The 16,397-nt window shown below is 42.6% G+C and overlaps 1 protein-coding gene across 1 annotated transcript; it reads right to left on the reverse strand.

Annotated features, from left to right (window-relative positions):
• Positions 1–5,339: 5,339 nt before the first annotated feature.
• On the reverse strand, positions 5,340–15,720 carry SEC13 (SEC13 homolog, nuclear pore and COPII coat complex component). Its single transcript, XM_024207521.2, has 9 exons — positions 15,569–15,720; positions 13,478–13,522; positions 12,313–12,428; positions 10,908–11,059; positions 9,388–9,521; positions 8,606–8,739; positions 7,888–8,008; positions 6,803–6,949; positions 5,340–5,696 (listed from the first exon to the last, which is right to left on the reverse strand). The coding sequence occupies exons 1-9, from the start codon at positions 15,569–15,571 to the stop codon at positions 5,586–5,588; spliced, it is 963 nt and encodes a 320-aa protein (XP_024063289.1). The 5' UTR covers positions 15,572–15,720; the 3' UTR covers positions 5,340–5,585.
• Between the last annotated feature and the right edge of the window lie 677 nt (positions 15,721–16,397).

The raw sequence follows: 16,397 nt of genomic DNA on the forward strand, positions 1-16,397 counted from the left end.
CATTAGATTTTCTGCGGGGTATGGTAGTGACTCTCTAAAATATGCTCTTATCTTCTTTAGAGACTTTTCCATTTACTTAAAGATTAAATAGTTGCTTTTTATTCTCCTAAGAATACTTTTATGTGTAGTTGGACTGGTATAGCTCAATGGAGTGTATCTAAGATATAGAGCAGCTATGCTTGTGACCTATAATGGAAAATGAAATTGGGAGGTGTATGTTTTGTTTTGTTTTTTAAAATTTCCCCTAGAGTTCTTTGCCTATGTTCTACCTTATCAGATGTTGCCTTGCTTTGTTTTGCTGGAGGGCTCAAACTTGGAGGGGCTTTCAGCCCTCAGTACCTGGGGTGCGAGTGTGTTTCTCTTTCACTTTTGCAAAACTGGGAGGGGGATTTGGAGAGGAGGGACAATAGTAATCCAAGGCTGGGAAAAACCTCACTTGAAGAGAAATTGAAAAGACTGGGATTGTTTCTCCTGGAGAAAGAAGATGAATGGGACATGATAAAAGCATATGGTTTAGAACTACAGCTCCAGCTCTGTAGTCTCTATCTCCTAACACAAGAACTAGAGGACATTCAATTAAATTTAAAGGTGGGATATTCAAAACCAATAAAAGGAAATACTTTTTCACATAATGTGTAATTAATCTGGAACTCTCTGACACAGGAAGTCATTATGGTCAAGAATTTAATTAGATTCAATAAAGGGATTGGATATTTATATGGATAAAGAATAGGCAGAGTTGTCATAATTAGTGACAAAAAAATTTGAAAGTGATATTAAACCTCATGCTGCAGCCCCTAAGCCAATCTCTAACCTCTAGCGATCAAGGTGACTCTAGTGTAGGGGGTAGATTATTCCCCAGATGCCTTCTGGAGGGTTCTGGTGCCTGTCAAAGATAGGACAGGGGACTAGGTGGGGGACTGCTATTCTGATCCATGGTGGGTTTTCAGAAAGCCTTTGCCAAGGTCCCTTAGCAAAGGCTCTTAAGGAAACCAAGTAGTCATGGGATAGGAGAGGAGGTCCTCTCATAGCTCAGTAACTGGTTAAAAACAGGAAATAAAGGGTAGGAATAAATAGTCAGTTTTCACAAGGGAAACAGTAAGGTCCCCCAAGCATCTTTGCTGGGACCAATGCAGTTCTACATATTCATTAATGAGCTCGAAAAGGGAATGAACAGTGAAGTGACAAAATTGCAGATAATACAAAATTATTTAAGATAGTTAAGTCCAAAGCTGATGACAAAGAGTTACACGGTAATATCACAAAACTGGGTGACTAGGCAACTACATGAATTATGAAATTCAACATTGATAAATGCAAAGTAATGCACATTGTATAAAGTAGGGATTATTTTTCCCCAATGACAGGTTCTAATTTAGCTGTTAGTACTCAAGAAAGAAATTTTGGAGTCTCATTGGATCATTCTCTGAAAACTTGAACAAAATGCACAACCATGGACAAAAACACTAACAATGTTAGGAACTATGAGGAAAGGGATAGAAAATAAGGCAGAAAATATCATCATGCCACTGTATAAATCCATGGTGTCCCCATACCTTCAATACTATGTCCAGTTCTAGTCACCCCCTTTCACAAAAGATCTAGTGAAACTGGAAAAGGTTCAGAGAAGGGGAACAAAGATGATCAGGGGTATGGAATGGCTTCCCTATGAAGAGAGAGTAAAAAGATTAGGACTGCTCTGCTTAGGAAAGAGATGAGTAAGGGGGGATATTGTAGAGGTAGGTAAAATCAGGAATGGTGTGGAAAAAGAGAAATGTTTATCCTTCCCATAATACAATAACTAGGGGTCACCTGATGAAATTAATAGGCAACAGGTTTAATACAAATGAGGAAATACTTTTTCACACAATCCTCTATCTGTGGAACTCATTGCCATGGGATGTTGTGATGGCTAAAAGTATAACAGGGTTCCAAAAAGAACATAAACTTCCATAAAAAAGTTCAGAGAGGATAAGGCCATCAGGGGCTATTATCCCAGATGGTCAGGGATGCAACCCCATGCTCAGGGTGTCTAAACCTCTGACTGCCAGAAGCCAGGAGGGGAAGATGGGTGGATTGCTCCAGCTTCCCTGTTCTATACACTCCCCTGAAGCTCTGGTATTGGCCACTGTCAGAAACATTACTGGGCTAGGTGGCCATTGGTCTGACCTGCTATGGCAGTTTTATTGTTCTTAATTCCTACGTTCACAGAGAGACCTTTTCTCTCAAGTGTTTTGGCAGAAGCTGGAGTGAAATAGGGTGCTAAAACTTAAAAAGTTTAAACAGACTGATTAAAAACCTCTTCTCTCAGGTGCTTAGGTTTTGTTTGTAATAGTCACCCCATTAATTCACCAGCAAAAAACATGTAAAATGAGTAATGGTTTTAATATAAAACAAAAACAAACTTTCAGGCCATCACAAATAAAGGGCACAAAACTAATTTTAATGTGTCCTTTTCACATTCTGCTGCAGAGGGGGAAGGTGGGAGAGTGAGGGATAAGGGTAAAAAATAAAGTAATTGAAGTTCTTAATTTCATTTATTTGTTTTCAAACATTTTGATTTTCATGTTCTGGATTTTTTAATTTTGTTGTGAAGTCTTCCATAGATAAACTTTATCATGACAGTTGTCGATCATCTCTAACTAGAACCACCTGTACATAACTGTGTATTTTTAAAGCTGTAAGCATATAGCAAGTGTGGCCAAACCACAGCTCATGAGCCACATGCAGCTCTTTTACAGTTAAAGTGTGGCTTGCTGAGGCACCCCCTCACACACACACCCCCAATTCTCCATCTACCAGACTGGTGGGGGAGCTTGGGGCTTTTGCCCTGCAACAGGGTGGTGGGGCTAGGGGCTTCTGCCTTGCAGAGAGGGGGGTCTCACGGTTTTAGCCCCATTGGGGGGTGGGTGTCAGAGTGAAGTCCTGTGCCCCAATAGGTGCTGCCCTGCGGGGCAGGTTGTGCCTGTCTTGTGGCTTTTGAACTTCTGAAGATTATCATATGCAGCTCAGAGGGTCAGTAAGTTTGATCACCCTGGCATATAGTCACAGATCTTCAAAGGTATTTAGGAATAGGAGTTAGGTGCCTAAATATCTTTGAGGATCTGGTCCATAAATTCCCATTCAAGCAAAGTACTTAAACATGTGCTTAATTTTATCTACAATTCATAAGTTTAACCACAATCTTTGAGTTGGGGACATAATGCCTGTGCTTGCAATTCAAGATCTAGTAACCTTTAAAACTATAAACAGTTTGGGCCCCAGCTCCTTCAGAAAGCACCTTGCCTGTTAAGTCCCATCATGGTAAGATTAACTAAGGCAAACTTGCTTTCATTTCTAAACCTGGGGGTGTTGGAAAATCAGAGGTGCCCTAGGATGGTCTTTCATTCTGTACTTGTACCTGTGAGCTCTTAGGAACCTCTTCTGCCAAACTCTCTGCTTTGGATGATTCAGGACCATGAAGGTTTTGTGTGGCAGCCACAGCACAAATAATAGTTTGAGACTTTGCAATTGGTAGCTTTATATTCCAGTACATTTTCACTTATAATTGGGTAAGGAGCCAGCTTCCATGGCAAGGGTCCTGAATAACTTACTAATTATGTAAGGGGCTTGGGTAGAGAGAGATGAAAATGCTTTTGCAAGAGGCAGGTGAGAATCCTGGTGGGGAAAGATTGATGGTAGAGGATCTAAAGTGATGGCTATGGGATAAAAAGGTTTGCTTTCTAAAAAACAAGTCCATTTGAACACCTGAGGAGTGAGGCATAGACACCGAGTGCATGTGTTTTTGCAGAGAACCAGGCAACATAAAAAGGAAGAAAGTATTTTAAAATCATGTACAGGAAAAATATCACTCAGTCAGCTTTGGGTATAAGTCAGTGTTAGTTTAAAAATGGAAATACTCCCTTGCTATAGTGTTTCTAAAAAGAGTTTATCTGTAATGTCCCAGCAAATATTGATCTTAGATAACTCGGTTTCTCCGCTTTGCCTATGCCAACAGGAATGTTACACACCTCAGTGCAGCTATGTAAGTGTGTGAAGTCCCTCTCTGCCATGTCTTTTCAGTGCAATTGGGAAGGAGTAGCAAAGAAAGGAGGGTTATGGCTGCTATAAGCAGAAATACAGCTAAAAGATCCAGTGCAGCCCCTCTTGCTGATGGAGAAAGGGTATGAAAACTGCTCAACTCTTTCATCTGACAATATCCATAATGAAACTTGTGTGATGCTAAAATATATTTCACTCCAGGAAAGTCAGCTAGTGGTTAGGGCTTAACCAAAGCCAAGTGAGCAAGCTTTAGTTTGAGTTTTTTTCTTACTGCTTTCTCCCCCGACAACGCACATTACATCAAGTGAAGACCAGAGAAGATAATACTAGCAGGGTGAGACACCCAATGCTCATAGCTGCACTAGAGTGTGCCAAGAGAACAAGTTTTATTCTATCTTCTTGCTCAAGGTTTTATTAGGACTGCCTCAGGCCCCCAGTTATTAAGAACAGTACAGCATGTGCCCTAAGGCACATCAGGAAGGGTCTCCAGCAGCCAATAAAAGGGAGGGACAGTAGTGGAGAATGGCTAACTGGATGCTAGATAGACACTCATGGTAAAACCACTGCAAAAGATAAGCTGGGTGGCCTAATCAAAAGAGCACTCCGACTTAGGGAGCTAGGTTCTATTTCTGGTTCTGCCACTGGTCTGCTGGGTGACCTTGGGCAGGTCACTTCCCCTCCTTGTGCCTCTATTTCCCTATATGTAAAATGGTGATGATAATACTGACCTCCTTTGTAAAGAGCTTTGAGATTTGCTGAGTATGAGGGCTACATATTATTTCTCAGGAGTTAACACAGAACACCAGGGTTGTAACCAATAGGATTTTATTCCATTTTTATTTAAACCAAAAAACACCTGAGGTACAGTACACAAAAGTGTCTAAAAAAAATAGTTTAAAATTAATAGCTTTGAAGATTTGGGAAATTTTTAAATAAGAGCTTTCAACCTAATTTAAAGGCAAATTGTAAAGCAATAATACCTTTGTACACTTCACTGCTCCTTTGCATATGAAGGTAGTCTCTGTGCTGTCCTTCATCTTACCCCCAAGTTGTTTTCACTAGATATCAGGATCTGATTCTCTTTTGGTGAAGGACTCTGGCGAGTCTTTATGGTACTTGAGTGGTGAGAGCACAGCTCAAGCTGAAAGCTCTCCCAGCCCTCCTCTGAAGAAGGGGATATTGAGCCTTGGTCAGAGGCACCTTTCCACCAGGAGAGCCACAGCTCAAGTTTCAGCACTTATCTGTCATATCCTCAGTTTAGTCAGCCAAAGTCCTCCAGCAAAAAGAACAAGTCATGTAGGGAAAGGGAGGTTCTGAATTCGCATCAGAAAGGAACAGCACAGGACACAGTACTTTGCTATACAGTTCATCTTCAATTTCAGAAAACTGACATTAAGGCTGATGATCAATACTGTGTTTGTAGCTTTTACCATAAATGGTTACAGGATGTTCATCAGATTTTCATATATCTAGAAGGATCATATAAATCATGTTAAGTGATTAATCTCCTTGCATTGCAACTAGAGTGTTATTAAATCCATCTGTCACTGTTCGTTCTGCTGACCCTCTGTAATAGCAGACACTGCTCCTTGGCCCTTATTCACATCGCTGATGCACACCCATAGTCCGTCTACTGATTCCTTCCATAAAGTGACCTGAAAACAGATCAAGAAGGAGAAGAATTAGCCTTAGTAAAATACCAGTACTCTTCCATGCTACCCCACATGGTCTTTCCCCACCACTGTTCCTTTCGTCCGCTTTTTAAAAACCCCTCTGCATATTGCTGATTCCGGTCACCTCTTGATATGGCTCCTTAATTAACCACATGATTGCGCCTAATGATAAAAGGTTCTTCATAATGCTCTCAACCCAGACAACTATGGACATCCTAATTCATAAGTTCTGACAGTTATAACTGCACAAGGAAGGGATGGTATGTTAATATCCTACATAAGACGCTAACTGAAGTTATATGTATAAGTCTTATTCCACCTGCCATCAAACAATACTGGACCGCAGTTCTGATTATGCTGCATCCCACAGAATGCTGCATTTCCATGCCCAAGAAAGGATTGACAAACTGCAGTGCTAAGTAGTTGAACAGGAGTTTGGCCTTTCTGATGAAGAGAACAGGAAAGGTAATGTACAATAAATAGGTAGCACTAGAATACTTAGGATAAGAAGGTTCCAAGATCAGAAGAAAGACTTAAAACACCTCACTTAGATTCATGTGTGACTGATGTGAAAAATGAAACCTAATACAAGAGACTGAATTCCCAGATCAAGGTAGTCCTCTCAGTGTGATGCTACTGCTGACCATCTCAGTTAGGTCAGGGTAGCTGGTTAACTGACCAGCAGAATCTGGACAGTGCAATTCCCTCCAGAACAAATTCTAACTACACCCCTTCTCAAAGTGAATGTACACTGGAAGGACTGTATTTTTCAAAATACTCCAAAAAATTTAGCTCTCTAGTGTTTTAAAAATCAGGTGTTTAACTCTTTCACGGAATGAAAGAGAATCTTATTTTCAAACTGGCTTTAAAGTATTTTAAGAGGACTGACTTTTACATCCAGTAGAGACAAGAATGAAGAAAGCCCTTAATGCTGGACTGGAGACTACACCAGAAGTCATATTCCTGATATGGCTCAACTGAAAATTTGGAAAACGCACCTAACAGTTCAGAGCTTAGGTTAGCATTGTGCTCCATCAGTTAGCTCTACTGAGAAGAGCCACATGCAAAGTTCAAGTCACAGCACTCACTTTATTGTCTCCTCCTGACACAGCAAGAATGTTTGCAGTAATAGACCAGCTAACGTGCCAGACTACATCATTGAACTTGTGCAGCAATTTTGGTGACCATGAATTTCCAGAGGCATCGTCGCATGTCCAGATGAACACTCTGCCATCCTGGGAAAAAGCAAAACAAGTCTGTAGAACCAATGGTGGCACATCGCAATACTGAAACAAGATTATCTGGGCTTTATAGCTGCACTCTGCTCACTTCAAAAAGCAGCTATAACATAATCTGAAAAAACACAGTCATTTTATGTGCATTTGTTTAAAAACCACCGTGACGACAACAGTTATGGACAGGTTGGGGTTTTTTTTAAGAGGTCTAAATGAAAAATGCAGAAACATTAAAGTGCTGATCGGGTCAGAAAAGTAGCTATTGACATGTTCCTCCTCAAGATTTCTGCTCTCTGAGCATTCTGGGTCACATCAGCTGAATTTTCTGCCATAAATACGTTCTTGTTACTTTTTATTCTGCCAGTCTTACAAAGCGAGCTGGTTCTTCTCTGGCACATGCAGCAATGGAACTGTTCAATAAATACCAGTTGGAAAATCTTTATTACTGCTGAGGATATAGGAACCTGAAAGGAGGACTGGACCCTCAAATCTCCAAATCTCAGGTTGTTTGCAGGGCTAACAATTAGGGGGGGAAATATTTTTATTTGTGAAATGGGGAAGTTTGATCCCAAGTCATTAAGAGCTTTTCAGCTTAGAACCACACTTCCTGATGGGACTCCTGTACCCACTTTTCCTTACTCTATCAAATGGCTGTCTTTGCTGCACTGATCTACTCCTTCATTCTTGTCAAATATTACGTCTGTTAAGCATCTGAGCTCTTAAACTCTGTAGAAATTTCTTAAGGGAAGTAGTGGAAGCCTAGGACAGCTAAGTCCTGATGGGGCACAACATTCTAGAACAATGGATTGGCATGACAACTAGTTAGAGATGAAAAGCTATGTTATCTCTCCTACTTGATTACCTTTCATACAGCACAGCAATCTTGAAATGGGTGGCATTGTCGGAGCCACCATGTTCCTCACGGATGAGAGTCTTACCTGTGAACAGCTGGCAATGGTACTTGTTGGCAAACCTATGGAGGGAGCCCAGGCTACATCTCGGACCCAGTCACTGTGAGCCTCCAGCTTCTGTTCTTCCTTCCACTGGCCATCTTCCTCTCTGAAGGGATTGTAAGACATATTCATGCAAAAAAATGAGCAGCGGCAACATCCCCAACTTCTCTGCTTCTGCCTTCCATCTCCCATTTTGGAAGGTATTATTTTGTAATGCATTCAATACTCCTGAGAGGGTGTCTGATTTATCCATAAGGCTGGCAACATAAACATCCCCTTCTTCTCCCCCTCAGTGTAACACAGGCCTGACTTGAAGGGACAGTTGCTCTAGGGACAAGAAGAGAATTCAGTTTCCATGGTCTGTTCACCTCTTGGCTCAACAGAGTTGGAATTATATTCCAACAACTTCAGACATAGCCAGTGAAAAATAAGTTCAAAGTATATCTGCTTCTCACTATATAAAGTGAAGCAGGATTGTGTTGAGTATTAACCACCATAATAATGCAATAGGATGCAAAAGTCATGGAACTGTTAAGAGAAAAGCTTTTAAAGCATGGAAGGCAATATGGAATTGCTTAAAATATTAATTGAGATACCAACGATGGCATAAAAAGTCTATTTGGGGGATCAGCAAAGAAACTGTTCCCTTTTACAGGAAGAGGAAAGAAACAAAGTCTCCAGTTCAGACAGTGGGGATACTTACTTCCAAATCTTGATGAGGTTGTCACAGCCACCCGATGCAAATCTTTTGATGTAATTTGGTTTTTGGCCAGATGGCTGGTCTATAAGGCTTCCTGGTACAACTGCAGGGGCCCAGCTAACAGCATTACAGCCGATCTGTGCAAGAAGAGAATTTCACTGTTCGATTTCTTACCCTTTAAAATTAAAGATGCTGGAGTTACACGAGATAATAGCTCTACCTTCCATACAGCTCCAGGAGAGCAGGCATCCAGGGATGACTTCTGAATCTAAGTTTCCTACACAATGCTGTATTAAAATCTGATGAGCAAGCAGACCAGCTACGGCCTAACCTCAACACAACAGTTACTGAGAAGGCCAGGAATGGCCAGGAGGGCAGGGGGGGGGGGGGGGGGGGGAAGGTTTAGTGGACAAAACCTTTCACATGCAAGTGGCTAGATAAACCAACTTCTGTTTTTACTAAGACAAGGTAAAGCTGCACAATGCTGCAGCTTTGAATGACTATTGTGAAAGGCAGCATTTGAAGTCACTGGGCAGAGCTGGCACTGCAGTCATATCTCATTTCCATTTTATTTTACTGTCCACAATGTACAATAGCTTCCCGCATATATTTTACTTTTAACAAAGACTCTGCCATGTTTCATCTTGGGAAACCTCCTCTCCTCACCAAGTGTGTGTCACTTCACTGTTCTCTGTCTTGACTTAGAGTCTATAAGCCCTTTGGGGCAGCAATAGTGTGCCTATAGAGCAACATGCATGTTCATGGAGCTATAGAAATACACTTACAGTATGTGCATTGCTGATCTTTTTGATTTCCCACTGCCCATCGCCGGTGTAGCTCAACAATGAAATGGCCCCATCAGAGCTCCCGCAGGCCAGGATCAAGCCATAGTCATGTGGTGCCCAGCAGACGGAATTCACTGTCAGAAACATATTGAAGATTGGATTACTATCTGGTAACTGACTGGTATGACACTTTGGAAGCCAAGGGTAAGGCACTAAGATGAAGTAAGTTACTTTTTTAAAATCAGCTTAAGGGTCCTTATTGAAGATAAAAATGCTGCAGGGATTTTTTAAGAATAGTTTGAAATCCTGAGTTTCTTCTCTGACAGCTGTGACCCCAGAACAGAGCCAGGAGCTGCGTTTTAGGCATCAACATCAGATTCAGAGGAAAACAGAACAGCTATTTTGCTTTAAACCATATTTGTTTGAGCCAGGTGAGTACTTAATGGGAGCACAGCATACTACTGTGGTCTTCAGTGTTCCAAAACCTTGTTCCTTCCTACCAGGAATGGGAGTGATGCAGAGACTGTGTGTTCAGCGTTGGCAGAGAAGAGTACTTGAGAGATTCTGGCCAGCACACAACAACTAGTGTGACCCCTTGCCACAAACTTCTTGTGATGATCCCTTGAGGGAGGCGATGGATGTGTGCACAGAGACCTCTTCAGCCAAAACTGCCCCCAACACCACAAAATGCATTTATCTGTAGTTTTTGTAAGTCTACAGTCATATTCTGTTAATGAGCTGGAATCTTAAACCTTTAGTGTAGGCTTCAAGTCAGGCTCAGCTTTAGAAGCAAGTACTTCATGTTATCCAACAGCAGCTCAGTGGGCCCAATAAAGAGAGGTACACACCAAAGACCCGATACTGCAGTCCTTACTCTAACTAAACTGACAACGCATGAAGCAGCAAGATGGGGCGCCTATATCTTTTCCACTCTTCCTCAGGAGGCTGAGCACAGCAACCCCCAGGGTCTTGTGGGTTTTTTAAAAAAGGGAGACCGATGATCCAGAAAGGCCTGCCACTCTCACAGAACAGCCTCTTCATAAAAAACAGCACTGTAAACCAACCCCACCTATTCTGAAAGCATTCCTGCTACAGTGACCATATACCATTCTGTTTGTAGTGTGCTGTATTATACCCATCTAGCATGATCGGCCTGTAAGCTTGTTCAGTTAGGGATCCATTGTTGCCTGACATCTCACATAGCACACAATGCCATTCGTAGGATGTTCATGTTATATATAATTATAGAATGAACTATCAAGCCAGAGATTGGCCACATAGGGAAGGAAGCACTATATTGTATAACTCTTCTCCATGCCAGTTTAAGATGGTATTTTATGAAATGGTCCTTTTTCCCCCTTATTTAATAAAAATGTTAAAATTTTAAACCCCAGTCACCTTCCAACACCCAAGATGGTCAAAGAACATACACACTGTTATATGACAGATGAACAAAAAGATTAATTAAGATACAACTTGATCCCCTCTGCCCATTTGCATGGTTAGAACACTCCACGTACCCGAGGAGTCATGCCCAGTGTACTCATATGTCTTTTCCCAAGTGCCATTTTCTTCCTTCCAGACAATAACTTTCCTGTCGTAGGAACACGAGGCCAGAATATTTCCATACATGGGGTGAGCCCACGCAACCTGCCACACAGGACCTTCATGGCTATAAGAAACAACATTAGTTGTGAGAGATAAGGAAAGCATGGCATTTGAAGAGGAGAAACCCCTTTCAATCTTGCCTTTTTCACAGCAGACAAATTGCAAAGCAAATTTTTTCATAAGTAATGACCACCAGACACCTCTGTAGTGTCAAGATGAAAGTGGGAGAGCAATGAAGGGTGCAACTTGGATGCTTTGGTTAAGATAAAAACCTAAATATTCATTCACACACTAGTTACTAAGAGCGCATATTTATTTCTAGACTACCAGAGATGTCAAGGTTTCAAGTTATTTTTAACTTCCTTGCTTTCTCCACTCACAGTAATACAAGAAAAGTTTAAAGACAGCCAGCCAGAGTAACTACTTCCCAGGAGGAATCTATAGTGCACACTGCATAGTACAGGTATGAATTATTACGCACATCATTTTTTTTTTTTAAAAAACCTCACCTGTAGAATAAATATAAAATTAGAAAATTAAAGTTAGTTTAAGCTTGGTTAAAGAAATGTGTTGTAAAGAAAGGCCTAACTAGCAAGTAAAAGAAAGAGAGTTTGAAAGAAATTAATTATAAGGCCAGAAGCAATGAAGTGCAGAGGATGTCTGATAGGGTTGACTGCAATAAGACAAACAGAATCGGTCTTAAAAAGAGCCAACACAGATCTTCTCACCCCACATGCCATGTTATTTCAAAAATTAGGGCCTGTGTGAACCCAGGTGCAAAGGAGAAAACAAAACAAAAAACTGTTGGTCAACAAAAAGGAGTGGGAAGAGGTAGAGAGAGGAAAGGCTGTAAATCTTATCTGGATTAAGACTGGAAATAAGGGTGAACTGTCTCAATTTGGTTTTTAGCTGAAATCAGTAATTGGCAATGACACCTATTGTTTGTTAAAGGGTATAAAAAGTAAACTCAAAAGGTTCATTACTAACACCTGCCTGACCACACTGGAGCCAACCAATATGTGTCTAAGTCCCACCAGGTTTAGCCCATTTGTAAGAATTTTGATCAAACACTTATAAACTTTTTGTTACTGTTTGGATGTGGTAAGTTGCTTATTATTTACACTTTTTAGGCATGTTTGGAGCAACTGTATAAATATCATCTGGTCTTTTGATTTAATAAAGGAATTTATGGTTCATTAGTGTCTTGATAATATCCTGCATAAATCATAATAATTCCAATATCGTCCCACCAAACAATGCCATGCCAATAATCTATTGATTAGTTACATGAGATTCTTTTTCACTTCACTTACTCACCCTCTCAGGTCAGCTATGAGGATCTGCCCTCCATTCCTTACATCAAAGATTTTTACAGATCTGTCAGAGGAGCAGGTTGCTAATCGAGTACCATAATAATCCATCTGAGCATCATGCTGGAAGATAATGGAGATTCCCATTAACATCTGCATACTCTTGCTGCATTAATAAATATTATAGATTTTATGCTTTAAAAGTAGCTGTAACAATTGTGAATTGTTTACCAAATTAGAGCAGTAGGATAAAAAGGTTAGATAGCTTATAAATTATCTTGTTCACATAAATCATCTCTTCAAACAGAGATATTTTCTTGCACTAAACACAAAAGAGTTAGCTATTAAAATACAGATATTAAAAGTATTTTACACTTCTCTCTGACTTGGGTATATCACTCCACTACAGTAAAAAGTAGTAGTGTCTGGTAGTTAGAGCAAGAGACAGGAAGTTGGTACTCTGGGGTTCCAATCTCTGCCACTGACTCTGTAGCGCTGGGCAAAGTTACTTAATTTTCTTTATTTCAGCTTCCCTTTGTAAAATAAAAAATCCTGACCTACCTAACCTGTGTACTCAGAGGCTGCATTAATCAATGTTTGTAAGTCATTTTGAGACCCTTCCATATAAAGCACCAAAGAAGTGCAGAGTTATGGAGGGAAGGCCCTGGTCTTTTGGGTAGAAGACTCATGTTCTGAAGTGCTATTATATTCCTTATCTAAGGATGCATGTACACATTAATCTTCCTCAATTTCATTCTTCCGAGTTCTCTAAGCAACAGCCTACATTCTTAGGGTTGTTGGTTTTGTTGTTGTTGTTTGTTTCTCAGCAGCAAGTCCCTGACATCACATGAGAGCTCTACATTGTTTCTCCTTCCTCAGCCAGCTCCACTTCCCTAGTTATCACCAAATGAAATAGGCTTAACAGCTTTCTATACCGTCTTTTGCTTTCTTCCATCCAAAGCTGTAACACATCCCCTTACCTCCCTGTGTGTACTAACTCACTCAAGCTGTCACTAGGAGGTGCCATAAAGAACCTCATTGAAGTCACTGGGATTGCACGGGTAACTGGGAGCAGCATTTTCCCCACTACTACACTTAGAAAAAATCAAAACAGTTTTGCTTTACCGAAGAAAAAATCCTCAGCTTTTATTTCAAAAAAATAAAATACTTACAATCATGTCCTCATGAGAGGTGTCCACAGTGTTAATTACTGACACCTGGGGGGGGAAATAATTTATATTTAGTGCAAATGCCAACTTGGAGACAGAAACTAACCTATAATCAGAGGCGATTTTATATTAAAATACCTAGGTAAGATGTTTTCACCTATACTTCACTAAGATATAACCCATTTCCATTCAATAAGAACTTTGTCTCAAGTCAATCTTAGTTTATCTTTGCAAATGTTGTAGTTAAGGTGGAGAAAGTACAAATAGGCATGCTTTGTTCTGGGTTTTTGTGTGAATTTAGCACTGACTCGATCCTCCCTCGAGAATGAAGTCCTCTCTTTTATTTATGAAAGAGATAAAGCCCAGGCTCTGGCAAGGCAAGCTTCCCCACATTATCCTACCAATATTTTTGCCTCTGTCCTGGAAGAACCACGTCTAGAGGAGGAAGAACAGCTTGATCTCCCTGACTAGTCTTTGTGTCATAGTGCCAAGACTTTGGAAAACTGAAACCAAACTCATTTCACAGCCATGGCCTGTACAGCCATCAGCTCCTAGCGATTTCAGCTCCTTAGCCAGACTGGACATGACGTAGCAGTGCAGAAGTAAAGGATTCTACCCATCAATCCCTTGAACTGTTCAGTCCCCCTAGTAAACTTTTTGGGGATGAAGGACAAGAGGATATCCTCACCAGACATTCAGAATGCAGGACTTCCCCACATTCTGACTTCATTCACCTGGCACTGCTCACTTCAGAATACCAAGGAGTCCTGTTTGGTTGGCAGGGTCAGCCTTTTTGCATCTATTCTGCATCTTGCTAACAGTCCCTTTGTAAGAAGGCAACAAGACCACTAGGTAGCAGCTAAAATAAGGGGCAGGAGCGCCAGAGTTTTTACTCCAGTTCAGACAAACAGGCCACAAATAAAGTCACTTCACCTCTCTGTACCTCACCTGTAAAATACAGTTCTCCAGTCTGTGAAACAGGGTTAATGATACCAAACATCCCTGGGGTGTAAAGTGCTATATAAGGGCGTGTCTACACTTGCAGTGCTGCACCAGTATAGCTGTAGCATTTCAGTGAAGACATGACTATGCCAACAGGCGAGCTGCTACTGTTGGCGTAGTTAATCCACCTAAGTGAAAGGCAGTAGCTATGTCAATGGGAGAAGCCCTCCTGTCGGCACAGGGCTGTCTACACTGGGGGTTAGGTCGGTATGACTACGTCACTCAGGGCTTGTCTACAACGCAGCTTTTAGCGACAAGGATGGGTCGACACAGCCTTGTAGCTAAAAGTCAGCATGTGTGAACGCACTTTTGCCGACAAAATACTTCAGCAACACTTTTGTCTGGGGGGGGGGGGGGGGGGAGCTTTTTTTAAGTACCCACAAAAGACGAAAGTTTTGGCAACTGTGCAGTGTAGACAAGCCCTCAGAGATGTGGATTTTCCACACCCCTGAGCGACATGGTTATATCAACACAACTTGGTAATGCAGATGAAGCCTTAGGTATATAGCAGACATATATCACATGTCAAAGACAAAGCCCAATATGGCTGTTAAAGCCGATGTATCTTCTAAGGAGGCGGTGTAGCTTGTGGGACAGCCAAGAGCAGCAGCCGCTGGGGCTACGCTTCTGCTTCCTCTTCAAATAAAAGATTTATTTTATCTTCTCTATCCTGCACTCGACTCCCTCGAATTTTTTTATTTGCTACCAATCACACAACAGGGTAAACAGGAGCACAGGGGCGTAAGGGGGCAGGGGAACTACTGAACTGGAGCAGCAAGGGGCTGCTGGGGCATGGAGACATCACCCGGCCAGGGCCCTGCAGGCGGGAGTTCGCGAGCCTACGGCAGACGAGGAAGTGAGGGGCCCGCCCTCACTTCAGGCCAGTGTGAAAGCGGCGAGACAGGCCAGTGGCGGGGGGGGGGGGGGCGACAAAACCCCCCCCCGGGGGGCAGCGAGAAGGGCCCGTCCCGTGGGAAGCCCGGGGTGGGGGGCAGGCAGGGGGCCCGGGATGCGGGGAGAGTCCCAACTCCTCGAGGCCCTGGGGCACTGTCTCCCTCCCCGGTGGAAATCAGCCGCTCGCGGGAACCTCACCATGGCGGCGGCACTAACGCTGCTCTGGCGGCGGGACGGGACAGGCTCCTGCGGCTGCTACCGGCGGTTCTCAGACGTGGCAGCTCCCGGTCCGGCGATGAAGCCGCCCCGGTCGGGAACAGGAGCCCCAGGCTCTTCTTCCCGTCACGCAAAGGTTCCGCCTGCCGCTGAGGCCCAGCTCCCCCCACGTCCCGCTCAGGGCGGTCACTCCCCCCTGCAGGATTGGCTTCCTTACCCACTGCCGCCTCACAGGCCCTGCTTCACTACTGCCCTGCCCAGCCCAGCGCCGCCTGCAGGCAGGCTTAGCTCCTCTCGCTCCAGTTCTCTAGCCTGTGGGGAGGATCCGCCTCCCCAATATGAAGTTAATGAGACAAAGGGAGGGGGGAAGCTCATTCCTAAAACATTCCTCGCAGTGAGGCAAAACTTCCCAGGGGGCCAAATAGCATGTCCTGCTAGATTTCCCATTTCGCCTTTAAAATGGACCAGCCACCTCAGGCGTCTGTCCCTTTACCCAGATTAAGGGCTTGCCTACTATGTTACCCAGATACAGAAGCCAAAAACCAGACAGGTGGCAATCCTAGGACAGGTAGGGTAACCAGACAGCAAATGTGAAAAATCAGGACAGGGGTGGGGGGTAATAGGAGCCTATATAAGAAAAAGACCCAAAAATCGGGACTGTCCCTATAAAATCGGGACATCTGGTCACCCTAGTTGTTCCTGATTAACTCCAGGTGTGGACACTGAGTCTGGAATAAAAATGGCTCGTTCCTGCTTCGCTGAACCATAGAACAGTTAATTAGGAACAACCTCACATGTGGGCAAGCCCTAA

The sequence above is a fragment of the Terrapene carolina genome, unplaced genomic scaffold, assembly GCF_002925995.2.
Source record: "Terrapene carolina triunguis isolate 2854851 unplaced genomic scaffold, T_m_triunguis-2.0 Scaffold89, whole genome shotgun sequence".
In the NCBI taxonomy this organism is placed as follows: Eukaryota; Metazoa; Chordata; order Testudines; family Emydidae; genus Terrapene; species Terrapene triunguis.

Bases quoted from the DNA above. Each gene is read 5' to 3' on its own strand.
- SEC13 (XM_024207521.2), bottom strand. The intron at 11,060-12,312 runs GTGAGTAAGTGA...TGTTTCTTATAG, and splicing joins CTCATAGCTGACCTGAGAGG to CCATGAAGGTCCTGTGTGGC. The intron at 6,950-7,887 runs GTAAGACTCTCA...GCTTTTTCCCAG, and splicing joins CCATTGCCAGCTGTTCACAG to GATGGCAGAGTGTTCATCTG.